At 44.6% G+C, this 14,354-nt stretch overlaps 1 protein-coding gene across 10 annotated transcripts in view; it reads right to left on the bottom strand.

Moving 5' to 3' along the window:
- Positions 1-1,847: 1,847 nt before the first annotated feature.
- MPP7 (membrane palmitoylated protein 7) overlaps positions 1,848-14,354 on the bottom strand; it is a 300,103-nt gene continuing 287,596 nt past the window's right edge. For 6 of the 10 annotated variants that reach the window (XM_039523983.1, XM_039523984.1, XM_039523982.1 and 3 more), the window contains 2 exons: positions 12,763-12,906; positions 1,849-5,173 (listed from right to left, as the gene is read on the bottom strand). In XM_039523983.1, the coding sequence (XP_039379917.1) occupies positions 4,994-5,173; positions 12,763-12,906 (324 nt within the window). In that variant the 3' untranslated portion in view covers positions 1,849-4,993. Of the gene's footprint in view, positions 5,174-12,762; positions 12,907-14,354 lie in introns of those variants that run through there. The other 4 variants (XM_039523991.1, XM_039523987.1, XM_039523989.1 and 1 more) reach the window with 2 other exon arrangements.

Below are 14,354 nucleotides of genomic sequence, written 5' to 3'. Positions count from 1 at the left end.
ACGGTTTTCTATACATGATAAAGAGTCTACCATACATTTCAGGTATGTGCGTTTTCATATAAATGTGTCTCCTATAAATGTGGGTCCTGATCCTGATACTCACTAGTACTGTTGTGTAGTGATCTACAAACACAAAAACATACACCAAATCAGAACGTGGAATAGAATCTGCAAGGTTTCATGAGCAATCCAAAATATTTTGATCCTTAACTTTCCTTCTGATTTACTCTGCCCCCTACATCCTGGATTCTTTAAAGCAAATACATAATCCATTAAAATTCCACACTTCCATAATCCTTTGTCTGTATGATATCGTAGAAAGTTCTGTAATGCTTTTGTTGAAGTGTGAATCTAAAGTTAATTGCTTAAAGGCAATCATAACCCACTTTGTTTTTCTTTGTATTATACTATTCAGTTCTTGATGATCAACGTGGACACTGAAAAGAAGAAAGGTAATAAGATCTATTTCTCTTTGAACTGATTTTGGAATCTTATCAAGAAGTTTTCAAAATCTAGTTATGTTAGCTGGGGATTCTTGAAAGTCCTGAAGCTATTGTTTTTGTTTTTGAATATTCACAGTATTGAAATTGTACATTTTGCAACTTCTGAGTCATTCTAACTTAATTTCTGAAAAAATGTTAGGTATATCTCTGTAAGAAGGGTAACAGCAAACATCAATATTAAGTCAGCATTTACCCACTTTTAAAAAAATGCTAAATAATCAGCAACTCAAAATGTTATAGAAACCTAAATCATTCCATGCAATTTTCAGAGAAACCAATCTGGTTTGTAATTTGGTTATAATAAGTAATCAGTATGGCTGTTTTCTCAGATGCAGATCCTTGTTAAAAAGAAGTATTCACTTTTCCACAACTCCATTCTGTCTCACTTGTACTGTGCTATTTAATGTAACAAGACATAAAAATCTAATTTAAAAAAAAACATTTAAATTATATAATCTGGAAACTTATAAGGTATCCTCTTAAAGAAAAGAATGTATTTCTTCAATCTATTTTCAGCTGTTTTTCAATCAGAGCTCCTGTTGCAATAACATTACTATCGATCTTGGATGCTAGAAAGTAAACCAGTCAACTAGCAAGTACAAAAAACTTTCAACATTGAAATAGACAAAAATCTATCTCGTTGCTCCTGAGAAATCACTATAGTAGTTGGGATTTCAAAACTATATTTTAGATTTTATTTAAACTATGAATCTCAGTGACATGTAAGGTGATATAAATTACCTGCCACTGTAACTCAGTCTAAACTTGGACTATTTAAATGCCAAGGGCCAGCAGTAAGATGTATGTTGAAGTAAGCAATGATATGGCTTAATTAAACTTATACCTTCCTGTTAGTTGCTTTTCCTTCTACACTCTTCTCTTTATACATCCCCATATTACAGCATGAAAAGGACACCAGCTTTGACACTCACTTAGACTCTATTATACCTAGTACTGGTGTGCACCTTACCTGTATCACACCTTGCATACCACCTCTGCATTTGGCCCATTGTCCTTATGCTGTACTTCCTTCCTACTTTTACTGTCCGAAAGAGGAGAGTACATTTTTGGGAAGGGGCAAGGAGGGGAAAAAGTCTGTTGAGAGAAAATGTCAACAACATTGATAAATGAAGGGTTTTAGTCCTTTTTCCATGGTATTCATTTAAAAGTTATTGTTTTAATGGTTGCATGTAGGATGAAGAGCTATAAGAGACAGATTATGAGATAAACGTTTTATCGTTTAAGTCATTCTTATGAGTTACACTGTAAACTATCCTGTTCAGGTTTAAAAAAACCCACCCATATTCAATGATCGATTATATCAATAATTTATTGTTCTGCATAAGAAGGTAAAATGAGATTTCAGGCATAACATCAATGTATGAATTGATAGCAACTTCAAGTATAGAGCTGGATACAATAGTATAAAATGTTAACATTTGTTTTACTATGGAAAACAGCAAAAATACAATAAAAATATCTGTACTTGGATGTAAAAACATTCAATTATCTAAAAACCAAACAGCACAAATTGAATATGCATAATATTTAAGACATGTTTTGTCACTTTTATCCATAAAACCTTATAAGTCAGAAACATACATTATTTTTATTGTAATGGAGGAAGTTTATCAAGAAGTGGGTTTGTAATTCAGTAAAATGGGCACGCTCTTGTCCAATTAATAAAACTGACAAGCTAAAACATTTTTTGTCTTGACCTAGTACCATATATAGCAGCCTCTATTTTTCTTGGTGAGAACACACTGCAATAATGCTAGTTTTTAAAGAAAGATTTACTGGAATGGGCTGTCCCATTCTCCTTTCTAATAACTCATTACAAACTTATTTCTAGGAGCTTAAAGATTCCCCCACACTTTATTCCTTTTGTTTGCTGTGTGTATACATGGTTTCATTTGTCCTTGTTTTCTCACCACCAGGACAATTAAATTAACTTCTTGCTAGGAAATAGGTATGTGACCACCCTGTTTTAAATATTGCCTTTGCCTCACAGAGGATCAGAAAGCAAGTCTCTCTGAAAAAGGAACAAAGTGTTGTGGAGCTTTCAGTCTATCACCCCACATGGTAAGAATATTGTATGAGGCCCTCCTAGACCCCACCAACATGGGAATAAGTCTTAAAATTGTTTCAAAAGGACATCACAGTGCCGGCAACAAGCCTGCAGGGCAGCCAGAATCCCTCTGTTTCTAACAGGGTTTTCAGACCATTACAGGGTCTGTTTCCCAAAGGGAAAAACAGTTCCCTTATTTAAAAGATATAGTACAATAGTGGTCTGATACATGACAGTTTACTAGCAGTATTAGCATATTGTTTAATAAGACTGACTCTCCCCTGGTATAAAAGGACCAGACCCTGAGAAGTGCAGAGCACCCTCAGCTGCAGCTGTCTGCAAAAGAAAGTGAGGGCACTCAGCATCTTGCAGGTGTAGCCTCCAGTGATTTGCTGAAGAACATTCTCTGTATAAATAATTATATTTTGAATAATTAAAAAATAGAGAACATTTCTCCAGCCCACACTATGACTGTGATTTTCATGCAATTAATATAAATCACTGAGATGTTATTTATGTTACAAATAACCTTAAGTCCACCAGAAAAAATAGTGAAATCTGACAGATATGTTTGAAGTTACATTAGGCTGTTCAACTACAGGATACGTGTCAATAGCGTCAATAGTGTCAATAGCGAGATATAATATATGTCAATAATTCCAGTACAAACATTCAAAAACTCCTAATTTTTTGTTGTTGCTGTATTTCAATTGTTTCATCTAATTTTAAACCAAATTCAATGAGCCCAAGGCTAAATATGCATTTAGGATACAACTGCCCAGAGCTGATGGCTTTATCAGCATATAAACTAAAATATTTACATGGAATGTTGATTTAATTTACAAACACAGTGTTTCTAATTACAGGCACCTACTAATCTGTTATTTAGAAATGATCACACTGATGAGAAATTCAAAAACTTAATATCCTTTTTCAACCCTTTCATAAATATAAGTTTCACTGAGTTCTTCTTTCTTTATGCTAACATAAAACAACTGTGCTTCCTGTTTGAATGCTACAGATGTGATGATCTAAGTTAGCAAGTTCATCCACACACTGCACCTATATTACAAATTCACTTGCACAATTAATACACATGCTTTACTCTTTCATTACGTGTGTACTCACTTGCGGCATATCAGTAGTAAATCAAGAAAAATGCGAGGTTACCTACGTTAAATATACATGATTTACCATATATTTGCTTATTCTATTACACAGAAAGCTATCTGAGGTTTCAGATGTATCTGGGCAGTGTTAGAGGTGAATAATTTTCTTTGTAGTGAAGCTTACAAGTTTAAACGCAAAGAAAAGCTTTCAAATCTAAAACAATGCATTTTGACGTTACATATTATTCAAAACAAATATTGCTATGTATTTTTAATAAAAGCAATTCATGCACTGCAACTGCTTACTCAAATCTCAAAGATTTCCCCTAATAATTATCTGCTAATAAGTTAAAAGTATTTTAAAGAACACTAGAAATGTCTGAAGTGATTTAAAGTAAAAACAAAAACAAAAAAACAAATCCCCCACAAACCCTTACTACTACACAGCTATTCATGCCAATATACCTCTGATCTTATAGAAGATTAACTCACAAAGAAAGATTTTTTAAATTATATACATTTAAATAACCTATATTTTCCCTTATTTAGATAAATATTCCCAAGTTGTTGTGCCGCAAAGCATGCACGCAAAGAGTTTCAAGACCTGCATACTCACAGCAAAACAGTAGCCGCAGAAGACTGTAGTTATTTTACAGCGTATTTTACAAGTAAGCCACTGAATGCTTCATTTCTCTCTTTTGGTAAAACATTTAAATACAAATGAACACTAGGATCACTCTGTACACATCAGATGAAGCTCACACTTTTAGGAAAGTAAAACGACCCCTCTTGATACTTAACCCAGTTAAAACTCTTAATGTCTTTCTTAACCAGAGAAATATTTGCCATTTTTGCCTGTTTTAGTTCTCTTAAGTGCTCTTAGTTAAAGTACTGATAACCTCCAAGTGCTCATGTGCAACTTTATATGACAGTAGCTATGTTTGAGACCACCACAGCATTCAATATTAATTAATATCTGTGCTACCCCTCCATTAACAAAACTCAACTGGGAGATTTATATGTAAACAGTAACAAGGCGTCTAGTAGTTTTGGGTGCATTACTAGCTCAGTATATTGCATCTGATAAGACTTGGATTCAATGTGATTTTATTGTCCCCGAATTCTGAACAGGATGGTTTAAGATACAGAAAAAGAAGACCTGCATTCCAATTACACCAAGTCCTTAACTACATGTCAGTTTGCCAAAGTTAGAAAACCCTCACACCAATTAAATGGCAACTAATTGAGTTCCAACCATGCACTTTATTAAAAAGATTATGAACTATCATCATTTATATTTCTTATATATAGTGTTATGAATGCAACCAGCTGACTGGGACCCAAAAGGTCTCTGTTTCCAATTTGTCAAATGTTGTTTTCAACTCATTGTAAGCTGTAGTGAGGTCATCGTTGACTATAACTTTGTCAAAGAGATGGCCGTATTGGCTTTCCATCATCTGGGCAGATTTAATCATTTCTTGAAAATCTTCTTCCTAGGAAAGTCAATATAAGAAGTCAGTCAAAAGTACAATTGAATCAATTCACATCTGTGTCAAATGCAAATCCTCATGGACTGTTTTAGTTAATTTCATATATTCCGTTTATTTCATATATTCAGTTAAGCCAGTAGATGGAAACTGTGTCACTGACCATGAACTTTTCAGAAACCATCATTTCAAATTAATTCTCTGTGACTATTTTCACAACTAGGTTTGGTCTGACAAGGCAATTCTTTCCCCTTTCCCTTATAGCAGTGTATTAAGCCCCTAATTGATAATTACAGAGACATTTCTGTGGTAGGAATGCCAGTGGAAAAATGTTTTTAGCTGTTCACATTAATGGTGCACTAACAACTGCATTACATAAGTCTCCAGTTGCTATTAGCAAGGGATTTATTAGAGCATGGGCTTTACTTTTTCAAATGTACCTCCAACATGTTTTCTATTTTTCTCTATACATACACGTGTAGAGGGTTTGTTTTTGTTTGGTTTGTTTGGATTATTATTTTTTAAACAAAATTAAAAAATAATAGTAACTGTAACTGTTCCCAAGGTACCCCAGGGTCGTCAGGCATCTCGCTATCACTTGCCCTTAGTATGAGGAGGCCTTGTCTGTGCTTGCTGGGGGTCAGCTCCCTAACTCCACTGGCCGTGGGAAACACAAGCACTCCCACTGTGCCCAGGCTCTGTTGTCCCTCTGCAGATTAGAGATAGGCACACACCAACCCCCGAGCATCCCCCTAGAGCCGGGGTTCTCAAACTGGGGGTTGGGACCCCTCAGGGAGTCCTGAGGTTATTACATGGGGGGGTCGCAAGCTGTCAGCCTCCACCCTAAACCCTGCTTTGCCTCCAGCATTTATAACAGTGTTAAATATATTAAAAAGTGTTTTTAATTTATAAGGGGGGTCGCACTCAGAGGCCTTGGTATGTGAAAGGGGTCACCAGCACAATAGTTTGAGAACCACTGCCTAGAGTGTCCAGCTCCTGGTCCACTAGACACACTCAGAATTTAGAGATTTGCTGCTTCCAAAGGAACAGTACTTCCCCCACCTTAAGATCACAGCTCCACTTAACATGCAGCACTTGCATATGTTTATGGTGACAACAAGCAAACGTATATTTAACAAAGACAGCCCAATGATATAACATGAACTCCAGAACCTAGACTTATTGAACTAGTTACTGTCATGTCTTGTAGAACAAAAGCTCATCCAAAATCCTACCAGCATATTACAGCCAGGTCTGGCTATGATTTTCCATTCATGAGACAAGTCACAGTCAGATTGCCTTCTCAGTGGAAAAGACCCTGAGTGTCTCTCTGTACCCCCCATTATACCCCCCCCCCACTCCAATCTGTTATCTTTTCTCATAGACAGATGCCCCTGCTGGTTGTTTTTTTCCTGGGTGCCTCTTTCTTGTCAATTTTTTACAATCTCTTGATTAGTATTGGGCTCAGTCTGTAGATAAACCTAGATTGTGAAGCAGACAACACACATATGACCAGCCAGAGAGAGATAAGCATCTCTCCCCTCCTACCTGACAGGAGCATATTTATCACTTTCTGGTGACTTGCCTTAACTCACGTACCTTAAGAACATAATTTTAAGTACAGATTCCTAATTCCTTAAACACAGTCCATACCTACATTTTGCAATGATTATGACAACTAGTGGGCTCTTGGTAGAGATCTTACATGCCACCCTTTGGTACACTTAATATGCATACATCTGACCCCTGTAAAATGCTATGCACCCCACCCCCCCGCCCTCTGCCAGTTAGCACCAAGAGATTTCTGGGTCACAGTAATATCTAAATTAAAGAAAACCCAATGTACCGTCATAAAAAATCCTTCTGATTTTTCTTAACACTGTAACAGTATTATTTATGTTGAAGACAATAGCATTATTTCCTCTAAAAAAAATATTTTTTTGCCTGAGTTGCGATAACATGAAATGAAATAAGAAGCTCAGAAAGTCCAATGTAGCTCTGCAAAAGTGAATCACGCAATTAAATCACCCCATAGGTGGCAGGTTTGTATAATTTTTGGTGGGGCCCAAAATGGTGGTGCCCCCCCGCTCCCGCCCTGTAAGCCGATATAAAATGAAGCTACAACGCGTCAGTGCCACAAGATTACAAGGGTCAATTAAAAGTGGAAAGTCAGAAGCAGCACTTGCCTACTTCAATATACAGTATTATATTTTGTTGCATCTGTTGTGATGAAGTGGGAATGTTCTTAATATTTTCTCTGAATACTGTGTGGGTGCCTCAGTTTCCCCTGCAAGATGCCAACTGAAGGTGTTGGGGACAAAGAGATCAGGTGGCCTCCTTGTCCAGAAGAGACACAGAGGCCAGAGGAGGGAGTGTCAGTTTGGAGCTGGCTGGGGAAATTGGGAGAGACCCAGAACTTGGTTCTGGGCTCCCCACCCCTCAAGATGGACCTGACAGAGGGGTTCTGTTTTCTGTACCAACAAGCTCTGTTTAAACTGTGTTCCCGTCATCTAATAAACCTTCTGTTTTACTGTCTGGCTGAGAGTCACATCTGACTGCGGAGTTGGGGTGCAGCGACCTCTGGTTGCCCCAGGACCAGCCTGGGCAGACTCACTTTGGAAAGTGCATGACGTGGAAGGACATGCTGAATGCTCCGAGGTCAGACCCAGGAAGGTGTAAGCTTCTTGCCCTGGAGACAGTCTGCTCCGAGAGAGGAGGCTCCCCCAGAGTCCTGACTGGCTTTGTATGGAGATGTTCCAAAGCATCACAGCATTCCCTTCCACACCGTGCACTTCCCAGAAGTCCGCACAGGCACTGACACTCCCTCCTCCGGCCTTTGTCTCTTTTCCAGGCATTAGGAGGCCACCTGATCTCTCTGTTCTCCAACACCTTCAGTTAGCACCTTGCAGGGGAAACTGATTTGGGAGAAATGAAGTAAAAGCTGCCCAAACCGAGCTTGAGCACTCCTGAATTTTGAGGTGTTCAAATCTGGAAGGCAGGTGCTGGGGGTGGGAGAGGGCTGTGGGCTCCATGGGGAGCATGGCAGCAACTGTCTGAGCTGCATGGAGCCAGACATGCTGGTCTGAGTGGCACAGTAAGCGGTTTGGGGGTTGGAGAAGAGGTAGGGAGTTCCGGGGGGCAGTCAAGGGACAAGGAGCAGGGGGGGCTTGGATGGGGCAGAGGTTCGAAGGGGCAGTCAGGGGACAGGCAGCAATTGGATAGGCATGGGAGTCTAAGAGGTTTATCAGGGGACAGGTAGGGGGTGCGGTCCTGGGGGAAGGTGGGGTCTCAGGAGGGGGCAGTTGGGGAAAAGGAGAAGGGAGGCTTAGATAGGGGCTGAGGTCCCAAGGGGCAGTTAGGGGCAGGGGTCTCGGGAGGGGGCAATCAGCGGACAGAGGCTGGGATTCAAAGGGCTCTGGGCTGCTGGCAGCCGCGGGGATCCCAGAGCCCTTTAAATCCCAGCCCCGGCTGGGAGTCAGAGGACTCTGGGCTGCCTGCAACCGCGGGGAGCCCAGAGCCTTTTAAATCCCAGCCGGGGCTGGGAATCAGAGGGCTCTGGGCTGCCCACTGCGGCGGGGAGCCCAGAACCCTTTAAATTTCAGCCGCTGCTGGGATTTAAAGGGCTCTGGGTTGCCCGCCGCGGCGGGGAGCTCAGAGCCTCTTAAATCCCAGCCGCGGCCGGGAATCAGAGGGCTCTGCGCTGCCCGCTGCGGCGGGGAGCCCAGAGCCCTTTAAATCTCAGCCATGGCTGGGATTTAAAGGGATCAGGGCTGCCTGCAACCGCGGGGAGCCCAGAGCCCTTTAAATCCCAGCCGCGGCCGGGAATCAGAGGGTTCTGGGCTGCCTGCAACCGCGGGGAGCCCAGAGCCTTTTAAATCCCAGCCGCGGCTGGAAATCAGAGGGCTCTGGGCTCCCCGCTGCGGCGGGCAGCCCAGAGCCTTTTAAATCCCAGCCGCAGCCGGGAATCAGAGGGCTCTGGGCTTCCCGCTGCGGCGGGGAGCCCAGAGCCCTTTAAATCCCAGCCGCAGTCGGGAATCAGAGGGCTCTGGGCTTCCCGCTGCGGCGGGGAGCCCAGAGCCCTTTAAATCTCAGCCGCGGCCGGGAATTATAGGTCTCTGGGCTGCCTGCAACCGCGGGGAGCCCAGAGCCCTTTAAATCCCAGCCGTGGCCGGGAATCAGAGGGCTCTGGGCTGCCTGCTGCGGCGGGCAGCCCAGAGCCTTTTAAATCCCAGCCGCGGCCGGGAATCAGAGGGTTCTGGGCTGCCTGCAACCGCGGGAGCCCAGAGTTTTAAATCCCACCCGCGGCTGGGAATCATAGGGCTCTGGGCTTCCCTCTGCGGCGGGGAGCCCAGAGCCCTTTAAATCTCAGCCGCAGGCTGGGATTTAAAGGACTCTGGGCTGCCTGCAACCGCGGGGAGCCCAGAGCCCTTTAAATCCCAGCCGTGGCCGGGAATCAGAGGGCTCTGGGCTGCCTGCTGCGGCGGGCAGCCCAGAGCCTTTTAAATCCCAGCCGCGGCCGGGAATCAGAGGGTTCTGGGCTGCCTGCAACCGCGGGGAGCCCAAAGCCTTTTAAATCCCAGCCGCGGCTGGGAATCAGAGGGCTCTGGGCTCCCCGCTGCGGCGGGCAGCCCAGAGCCTTTTAAATCCCAGCCGCGGCTGGGAATCAGAGGGCTCTGGGCTGCCTGCAACCGCGGGGAGCCCAGAGCCTTTTAAATCCCAGCCGCAGCCGGGAATCAGAGGGCTCTGGGCTTCCCGCTGCGGCGGGGAGCCCAGAGCCCTTTAAATCCCAGCCGCAGCCGGGAATCAGAGGGCTCTGGGCTTCCCGCTGCGGCGGGGAGCCCAGAGCCCTTTAAATCTCAGCCGCGGCTGGGATTTAAAGGACTCTGGGCTGCCTGCAACCGCGGGGAGCCCAGAGCCCTTTAAATCCCAGCCGTGGCCGGGAATCAGAGGGCTCTGGGCTGCCTGCTGCGGCGGGCAGCCCAGAGCCTTTTAAATCCCAGCCGCGGCCGGGAATCAGAGGGTTCTGGGCTGCCTGCAACCGCGGGGAGCCCAGAGCCTTTTAAATCCCAGCCGCGGCTGGGAATCAGAGGGCTCTGGGCTCCCCGCTGCGCGGGCAGCCCAGAGCCTTTTAAATCCCAGCCGCGGCCGGGAATCAGAGGGCTCTGGGCTCCCCGCCGCGGCAGGCAGCCCAGAGCCCTCTGATTCCCTGCCGCGGCTGGGATTTAAAAGGCTCTGGGCTGCCGGCAGCGCACAGCAGGGGAGAAACCTAGCTCCAAATATTGCTGGAGCAGTGCCCCTGTCTGTGAATATTCCTGGGGCTAAAGCCCCAGGAGCCCATATAAGTCGGCGCCCATGAATCACCCTACTAGGTTTATGGCACTAGAGAGACCGGGCATGCGATTAATACAACAAATAATATGTATACATAGACATACACACACTTAAATGTTTTGAGGCACAAGTTCCATTAAGTTCTAAAGGAATTCAGCGACCTCATCTTCAAGATAAACAGTTACAAAAACTCTTGACTACTTCACCTATTCTCTGGGCTGGTGCAAGGATATTTTGCGCCCTAGGCGAAACGTCTACCTTGCGCCCCCAACCCCACAACATTGCTTATTATAAACTTTCAAAAATGAATACTGCATAATGTGGCATTGTTCATTAGAATTAATACATGTTTGGCTTGAAAATTTATTAATTTCATTATTTAGTCTACATATTTAATGAAAATAAATGGCCTTGGATCTCCTGCACATGGCTAGAGTCCCTCTCCTCCCCGTCCCCCATGGATCTAGAAAGGGCTGTTTTGGGGATCAGACACAGAGCTGGGAGTCGGGATCTGGCTTCTATTCTCCACCCTGGCACCAACTCACTGGATGACTTCAGGCAAGTTACTTCCCCGTTCTGGGCTTCAGCTCCCCTCAGCGCTAAGATATGAAATGGTTCCTTGCTCCTGGGCTGGAAAGTGCAATGCAGGCAGGAGGAGGTATCCGAAGGCCTGTCTTCCCCACAGGTGTGAGTCGAGGACAGAGTTCCAGCCTCTGTCATGACCATCCTGGTTGCTTAACTCTGCCCCACGCCAATCACTGCTGAAGCCCCTTACTCAGAGAGCTCTGGCCCAGGGCTGAGGTGTCAGTGTCATTCTGGGCCTGATTTTCAGAGATGCTGAGTACCTGAGGTTCCCCTGATGTCTGTGGGAACTCCAAGGTTCTCAGTACTTCTGAAAGTCAGGGCAATTTATTTTGAATGCTGGGCCAGGACTGAGCCTGCAAAGGCAGGGCCATATACACCCCTCAATCCACAGCAGATCTCCCATCAATAACAATACAAGCAATCAGGAGACTGATGGGGGCAGTTGGCCCAATGCTGGGAGTGGGGAGGATATGGCCCTAATGTGGTCACTAAACTTCTACCTAGTAAAGTTACTGGTGTATCTGCTGTCATTCAGTGGGAGAATAAAAATCTCTTGGGTGCTGCAGCCTGCCCAGGGTTCAGCTGCACTTAATTTGAGTTGCTCGCACACTTGCAGTGATTGCGCACCGCGCAATTGGTCACCTATGTTACATGAAAATCTGGCTCTGATGGTGTTGTAATTAGACTTAACAGTTACTGGTGCATTTCCTAGAGCTGTTGTCCCAGGCTGGCTGCAGACTCAGGCAGACAGAACTGTGTTGGTTATACACCCATCACGTTTGGAAGATTTTCCTTGTAGCCATAAGGGCTCAAGACAGCCATGTTTCTTCACTGAAAACTTGCAGTGTGCTGCACCTGAATCCCAGATTAATACCTTGTGTGGGCAGGTGCAGAGCTCAGGGCTTGAAGGCCTCTGGTCTAATGGTCTGAGCCAGTGCAGAACTAGGAGTCTCAGTCTCCTGTGTTCAAAGCAGGACTCCGACAATGACTCCCCGGGTGACCTTAGGCAAGTCACGTCCCTGTTCTCTGCCTCAGTTTCCCCCAAAATGCTCTATTTACCTGCTCCACCGGGCTGCAGAGATGGATGGGGATGAAGCCTTAGAAAGTGCTGAGGATGGTTACACTTTTGCAGATCTTTAACCCTGTGTCCTCTGGCAGGGCCATGATCCACCCCCACAGGTGGACTGGTGGCCATGGTCTACTCCTCCTTTCCCCCACTTCCCCTCCTGCCACTGCATTGCTGTCAATAGGGCCAGCTGCAGGGGGGCTCATGTCACCCGCTCGATCTGCAGCTGGCAGCCCTTGGGGGGCAGCAGCCGCTGCTGCGGCAGGGGGTCCGGGACTGCCAGAGCTGGAAGGAGTGGGCTAGGGAGTGACGCAGCAGCCTGGGGGCTCAGGGAGGAGGCAGCTCCGGGATGGCGGCGGGGGGGGGGGGCGCGGGCAGGCAGTGATATGGGGCATGGCGGAGGGAGGCAGCGGGGCCCGCGGTTGCAGAGGACGCCCACAGAGGTAGGTGCTAACATGGCTGCGAGCGGCCCGTCCCCCATCGGGAGCAATAGTGTTAAAAAAAATTTTGGGGCACTGCTTTTTGGCGCCCCCAAATCTTGTCACCCTAGGCGGCCACCTAGTTTGCCTAGTGGTTACAACTGCATATTCTCACAGATTCTAAACATACTTACTGTGAAGGGTTTTGCAGCCACTTTTTCATCTTTGCTTGAAATAATCTTGGCATTTTTTCTGGTCTCTCTCAAACGCTCAAGTGATGGAGGTTTTATAAATATCACAAATGGTTTAAATTCTAATGTTCTTAAATGCTTCACTGTCTGGGAAGGGGAAAAATTATAATTAATTAGTAACAGAGTTTGAATTCATTCCTTGCACTGGAGTTTGCAACAACAAAAGAAGCCTCTGCTATGACACTAAATCTATAAAGCATCTCTTGAAATATACGTTTCATTCATTAGCATCCTACTTTCTTAAACAGCATTTATTCTTTGCATCACCTATTGCTACTTGAATGGCAAGAAAAATTTTGATTTCAACGAAAGTTGCCAGTGTTGGTAAATCTGATCAGTCTGGCAGAAGTAAAGCCAATGCACTGTTATGGGCCATCCAAAGAGGTGGTATTAGTAATTAGAAAAATTAAGTTGGACAAAAGGGTTTTTAGTTGATGCACCAGGGAGGAGTAGCAGATTATTTAATAGCTGATTTTAGGAAGGGTAAGACTTCCTACTGCCAAATTCCAAAGATAATAGAAAAGGCTTTCTGCAGCCCCAGAGCAAAAGGGCACTGTGATAAGAGGACAAGCGCTGGTTCTCCTCAAACCTTTAAGACTCATTGAGTTCATTCTGTGCTGCTGTTTATGCTTCACAGGAGGATCAGATGATTGTCGCCTATTAAGGGAGAGGTTACTTACCTTACAGTAACTTGAGTTCTTTGAGATGTTTTGTCCCTATAGGTACTCTACCGTAGGAGTCTCTCAAGCAGTAACTCATCAAGGAGGTGGGTGCTGAGGTGAAAAGTCTAGGATAGTTTGGAGGACTGAATCACTAAAGATGGTGTCACCTCTGCAAGCTGGTCAGATGGTTTAATGCTTGACAAATGTATGTATAGAAAACCATGTAGCAATCCTGCTGATTTCTATGATGGGAATGTCCCTCAGTAGACTTATAGATATGAACTGAGGTCTAGTCGAATGTGCTGTTATTCTGTGAGGGGGCTGCATAAGAACAGCCATACTGGGTCAGACCAAAGGTCCATCTAGCCGAGTATCCTGTCTTCTGAGAGCTGCCAATGCCAGGTGTCCCAGAGGGAAAGAACAGAAAATCATCAAGTGATCCATTTCTTGTTACCCATTCCCAGCTTCTGGCAAACAGAGGCTAGGGACACCATCCCTGCACACCTGCATTTTCACAGCAGGTCAAGATGCAACCTGAAACCCACTTAGACAGCCTTTGTGTGGAAATCAGTTGGCCCTTCATCCTTTCTGCAAACAATACAAATAGCTTGGGAGAGGTCCAGAAGGTTTTAGTCCTATCCAGATAGAAGGTAAGGGCCCTTCTGACTTCCAGTGAATGAAGACTTGATTCATCTGTGGAGGCATGAGATTTTGGGTAGAACACTAACAGGTTAGTCGCCTAGTTATGTTATATTCTGAGGAGGGGACTTAGTATAACTTTGTCTTTGTAAAAGGTGATGTATGGTAGGTCAGTCATGAGTGCTCCCAGCTTCCCCATTCATCTTGCTGAGGTGATGCAATTAGGAACAAAGT

This window comes from Mauremys reevesii, linkage group 2, assembly GCF_016161935.1.
Source record: "Mauremys reevesii isolate NIE-2019 linkage group 2, ASM1616193v1, whole genome shotgun sequence".
Lineage (NCBI taxonomy): Eukaryota > Metazoa > Chordata > Testudines > Geoemydidae > Mauremys > Mauremys reevesii.
This window is presented reverse-complemented; position numbering and strand designations above follow the sequence as displayed.